General features: G+C 37.1%; 1 protein-coding gene across 1 annotated transcript in view; it reads right to left on the reverse strand.

The window, feature by feature from the left end:
- Positions 1 to 6000, reverse strand: part of Map2k5 (mitogen-activated protein kinase kinase 5) — a 264967-nt gene that overhangs the window by 234419 nt on the left and 24548 nt on the right. Inside the window, exon 3 of the mRNA XM_013009900.1 lies at positions 3577 to 3587. Coding sequence (XP_012865354.1) covers positions 3577 to 3587 — 11 coding nt within the window. The remainder of the gene's footprint in view (positions 1 to 3576; positions 3588 to 6000) is intronic.

Raw genomic sequence — 6000 nt, forward strand, 5'->3', positions numbered from 1 at the left:
AACACAGCAACTACTCTCACTGGCCCAATTTCCTAACTTCCCCACAAAGGACACTTCAGGCCCCCTTATTAAGATTCAGTATGATATTTCATTTCAAGGGAATATACAGGCTGGGTTTTTTTTTGTTGTTGTTATTGTTTTGTTTTTGGTCAGACGTGGGTTTTGAACTCTGGGCCTGAGCACTATCCCTGAGCTCTTCAGCTCTAGGTGAACACTCTATCACTTGACCCACAGCTCCATTTCCAGTTTTCTGGTGGTTAATTGGAGATAAGAGTCTCACAGGCTTTCCTGCCTGGGCTGGCTTTGAACTGTCATCCTCAGATCTCAGCCTCCTGAGTAGCTAGGATTACAGGCATGAGCCACCAGCACCCAGCTGGTTTTTTTCTACTAATGACAAAAATTTCAATTTCCTTTTTGGCCTGTACCAAGGGCATACCTCATTAGTAGTTCGTAGTTCATAATTACAACAATAATCAATAAACTATCTAACTATCTGCAGTTTTCCCATGAAACACCCACCCTTCATCTGAACTATGTTAAATGGCTACAACATATCACAGTACTCAGATGTATCCTTACTTAGATTTTTCACTCAATTATTTCACATTATTTCACACTGAGTCATTTACTCTGTGAGATCAACCTCTCCTAATACACCTAACTGCCACAGTAGTCAACAGTAATACATGGAGTCAGTCTATTTTGTATACCAATTATTAGTTGCCCTTCCATACCTGACTTCAGGTCCCCAGCTCCCTCATACCTCAAGGCACTGTCTTGAGGGCACTCCCAAGTATACAAGCTCTTCTTTAACTTGACTCCAGACCAAGGACCCATGTGGTCCTGGAATGACCAGATGATGAGAGGGAAAACACACTGAGTATCTCCCAGTGAAAAGGTCAGTAGGGAACAACTCTGGGGCCTGTTTACAGGCTAATACTATTGGAGAGATGTATTTATTAATGATCTGGAAGTGAAAATGACAGCAAGATGGCTAAATTTAATGATGGCACTATTTACTTTGGATAGTAAAACCATAAAGGATTTTAGAAAGCTCCAGATGGTACTCGAACAAGTTGAGAGAGTCAATAGCAGATGAGATTCAATTTGGCTACTCTGAAGGTAATGTACATTGGCAGCAGGCGTTCAAATTTATATGCAGCAATTGATCTAAAACCTATGGGGTCCTCTTAGTTTTAGAGTCCTCACCAACATTTGCCAGGGTGGTGTCCTCACTGATCTTCGACCTGACTTATAGGATGTAGTAATTCTGCTATCTTTCTAAAGCAGAAATTTAAACTCCTTACTTAAAACGACCAATTAAATAAAATGGGATCATCAGGCCAGGCAGACAGTAAGCCAAATGGGAAATTCCCTTATGAAAAGACTACCCTGAACCATCCACAGAGATGGAGCTGTACTGGGAGCAGAGCCACCCACATCAATGAAAAAATAGTGGTGACTCAAAATTCCTGCTGCAGCAGTCTCCAGAGGTTTCTGATGCCACTGAGGTTGGGGTCTGCTGATATTTTTCCTGTTTCCAAAAACTGCATGGTAAATCCATTGTTGATGCAAATTTGAGTAGCTTTCCCCTCTTTGATATCAAACATGGCCTCAAGATATTTTAACAACAGTAGCTACATAAGACACTACATTTTTTTTTTATCGTTCCAAAGCATTAAAATGTTCCAAACAACTGGTGGGTGCTGGTGGCTCCTGCCTGTAATCCAAGCTACTTGGGAGACTGAGATCAAAGGATTGTGGTTCAAAGCCGGCCTGGGCAGGAAAGTCTGTGAGATTCTTATCTTTAATCACCAAAAAGCCAGAAGTGGGGCTGTGGCTCAAGTAACAGACTGTTAGCCTTAAGTGAAAAAGATAAAGGACAGGGCCCAGACCCTTAGTTCAAATCCCAATCTAGCATCAAAAAAAAAAAAAAAAGAAAGACTAAGACTGTTTGTTAGCCAAGACCCAGGGTTGTTAAATATTCAATTTCTAAATAGGTAACAATCTGAAGTAAAACTAGGTTAAGTTTTTTTTAACTGTAGAGGCCTATAGTGTATTTTTCACTATATAAGCTCAGGTACACTGTCATTTTAGTGAAAAGCATTGTCTTTTATAATTAAATAAAAAAGCAGGTAGCCTATAAACCTACCTATTTGAAGTGAAGACTGGAAGATTGCCCTTTAAGGCCATCTAAGGCCAAACAAAAATTTAATGAGACCTCATCTTACAGAACAAGCTAGGTGCGGTGGTACACATCTGTAATCTCAGCTACCGGGGAAGAGGTGGTAGGAAGATCAGAAGCTGACTTGGACAAATGTGAGATCTATCAGAAAAAATAAACCAAAGTAAAAAAGGACTGAGGGTATGGCTCAAGTGACAGTGACTGCCTAGCATACACAGGCCTTGAGTTCAAACCTCAGTATTGAAAAAAATAAAATAGGCAGGAATGGATTAGGAGCCTGGAGTAGGCCTTCCCATTGATTAGCCATGTGACTTTCAACTCATTTATTAATCCAGTTCTTTTGGGCTTAATGTAAAATGAAAGAGGTAGGCAAGAGCTTTAAGGTTCTCTTCCAACTGGAATAACTGATTTTTAGAAGCTATCTCCAAGTTATGCATGCTAGGATAAAGCTAATCACAGCCCAATTTACAGGGTGTTCCAGAGGTCAGAAAGTACTTTTCCCTCATGGTGCCCAATGTCTAACAAGGTACACTATGGTCAAGTATACCAAGGGGAATACCTACAGTCCATTAAAACACAAGGCCCTTGCAATAATGAGAAGCATTACAGTAAAACCCATCCCATACTCTTTTGGAAATGTGGAAAGATAGTACAAAGGGAGAGAAAGAGGAAAATGAAAACGATTATTCTTCTTGATACCATGCTCCACTCATACAAGCCTCTCAGTATCAAGAGAATCAGGTATAAGAAATCCTCTACTAGACAAAGGGAACAAATATGAGTCCACTTACAAAAGCACAATATAGCTGAGCGCTGGTGGCTCATAACTGTAATCCTAGCTATCCTGATGGCTGAGATCTTAGAATAGTGGTTCAAAGTCAGTATGGGCAGGAAAGTCCTTAAGAAAGTGAAGCTGTGGCTCAATTGGTAACAAAAAGCTGGGATAGGTTGAATTCAGGTACCAATACTTGCACAATATACAACTAAGTTCCTCAATGAAAGATCATCACTAATATAACCCTTCCTACAAATGAACCTCAACAATCCTACCACACAACAAATAGAAAAGATGGAAGGAGAAAAGCAGCATACTATCGTTGATCTTTCTAGAAAACGAAAGCAGAAACAAGCACGCACACATATGTGCGTGCGCGCGCACACACACGAACATTTTCAACTATATTGAGGGAATATTCAACAAGGTTCTTTAAATAATTGGCAATGATCAGGTATTTAGTTTTCAGAATATGTAGGTTGTGTGTTATTTTTTTCCTAATAAAGCATTTCAAATTCTAATTAAAAAATACTTTATGGAGGAATTAAAAAGATGCAATAGTGTCAGAGGAAAAGCCATGATCCCAGAAGTGGAATAGTCTTACAACATAACTTACCAGAAAGTACCCTATAAAAACAGATTGTTGATTAACACAAACTCATAACAAAACACAGAGAGCTATCACAATGGTGCTGTAATAACACTTGGCTGCTGAATTCCTTCAATACATTAAATATCTCCTTGGAGACCAAATTGCTTTACATTTTCTTAAAAGACAATTTATTATAGCTTTGTTTTCTTCTCATTATCTCTTAAAAATATATTGAATGAAGAAAAGAACACAACTTCTAAATAACTTACATAAAATGGTACTAATGTGTGACAACAGACTTTGGTTTAATATGTTGGTTATTATTTAAAACAGCACACAACAGTCTTGAAAATCCTTACCATAATATGATATTCTCTGTGTCACATGTATCAAAAACTACTGAATCCCATTATTATAGCACTCATAAAATTAACACCCTCAGGCTGCTAGACATTTAAATAATTGATAAGTTTTCAATTAAAAAGGCAACATTTTCAAGCCTAATACAAAAATCTGTTTAAATTACTGATAAAAACTTACACTTATGTTGGCTAAAAGCCAGCAGAAAATGCTTGCATACATGGAGAGAAGAATTCTGTTTCAACTCAGATGTTGCATTTTTTAATTCCTATAAAGCCTTATCTGAGGTTTAGTTCTTAACTAAATCAATGAAAAGAATTATCAAAGGACTAATGGTAAAAATACTTGTACTTTGGCTTGCCCCTATAAAGCTTTTTAAAAACTTACAGAGTGACTTCAAATATATTGAATTTCTCATGAAAATCTAAGCTATTTTATCTTGTTTTTATGATAAAAATGTGGCCCTCCATCAGTATCTTCCCTCAGTTATTATATCAAATCCTGGAATCAAAACTTTTTCAGCGTCAAATAAACCTAACGAAATAAAGACCAATGTAAATGAGTAATAGGCTGCCAGTCGTGAGGTCTATCAACCAAAAATCGATTGCAAAATTAGATATAGTGGTTCTCTATGACAGAACTAGCCCCCAAAAGGATTTCCAGCTATAGAAATCAAAGACAAAATCAAGTGACAGCTGACCAATCTTGCCTGTGCTCTTTATAAACTGCTCCTTACTTTTTAAATGACTGAGAGCCTACTAAACAAAAGGTATGTGATGGCATACAATGAGAAAGGAAAAAAGGAAATCTATTTAAATTGTAAATGACTTTAAAATACCTTTTCTCTCAGAGATAGTTTCATTTGCACTCCAAATCTGGCCAAAAATACTCAGTATCAAAAAAGCACAGCTCTACCTTAAGTAAGTTAAAATTTGAGGACAGGGAAATTGGGTTCCCACCTATAAATTTTGATGGTGAATTAATGAGAAAATAAAACTGTACCCCATTAGCCAATCCAGTGTCAATCCACTAAAAAAAAAAGTCTTAATCCATCCACAGCAAAGTAAGAAAATGTAATAATGTCATGGGTTTTATATAAAACTAATACTTTAACGAAATGGGTATCATTGTTTTGAGATTATGCTCTGCCTACTATTTAACTTTTTTGATTACTATCACTATTTTTCTTTGTTACTAAATACAGGTAATAAGCACTTTATTAATTTATTTATTTTCTCAATTTGTCTACATGACAAAATTAAAAGTTGCCCCACTTATGTCTATCCTGAAATCTAAAAATGAAAAACTGATTCACACATGAAATCTAAATTTGATTGCATGAGCCAGATGATTATCTTTTTAGATGAAAATCACCTCTTAAGAAATCTTGGGGGGCTGGGAAGGTGGCTCAGTGGTAGAGTGCTTGTCTTGCATTAATGAGGCTCTGGGTTCCATTCCTCAGCACCACATAAACAAAAGAAAAAAGCCAGAAGTGGTGCTGTGGCTCAAGTGGTAGAGCACTAGCCTTGAGCTGAAGAGCTGAGGGACAGCGCCCAGGCCGAGAGTTCAGGCCCCAAAAAGAAAAAAGAAAAAAGAAATCTTGGGACCTTTTACATGTGGTATAATGTTATATAATGTCTAATATTTTTCTACAACAAAACTAAATACTGTACTTGAAAAAGCCAAAATTGTAAGGAATACATATTACAGGTATCATAACTATTATATGAATGCAAGTCATTTCAAATTTAATTATGGTAATACCAAAAAAGTTTGCAGTTAGGAATTTGCAGAGGTGGATGAGAAAGATATGAATAGAGATAGTGAAAAAACACAGGCTTTCATTGGGCTAACAGTAAGGATAGAAGAACATAAATTCTGTATTTTCAAACCTGCTCTAGCACTGGGTATGTCACATCTCTTAACCATGCCTTCTTCATTTAAAAAAATTAATAAAAATAGGGCTGGAAAGGTGGCTCAGTGGTAGAGCTCTTGCCTTGCATGCATGAGGCCCTGGGTTCAATTCCTCAGTACCACATAAGCAGAAAAAGCCAGAAGTGGTGCTGTGGCTCAAGTGGTAGAGCACTA

The sequence above is a fragment of the Dipodomys ordii genome, unplaced genomic scaffold, assembly GCF_000151885.1.
Source record: "Dipodomys ordii isolate 6190 unplaced genomic scaffold, Dord_2.0 Scaffold11, whole genome shotgun sequence".
NCBI classification, from domain to species: domain Eukaryota; kingdom Metazoa; phylum Chordata; class Mammalia; order Rodentia; family Heteromyidae; genus Dipodomys; species Dipodomys ordii.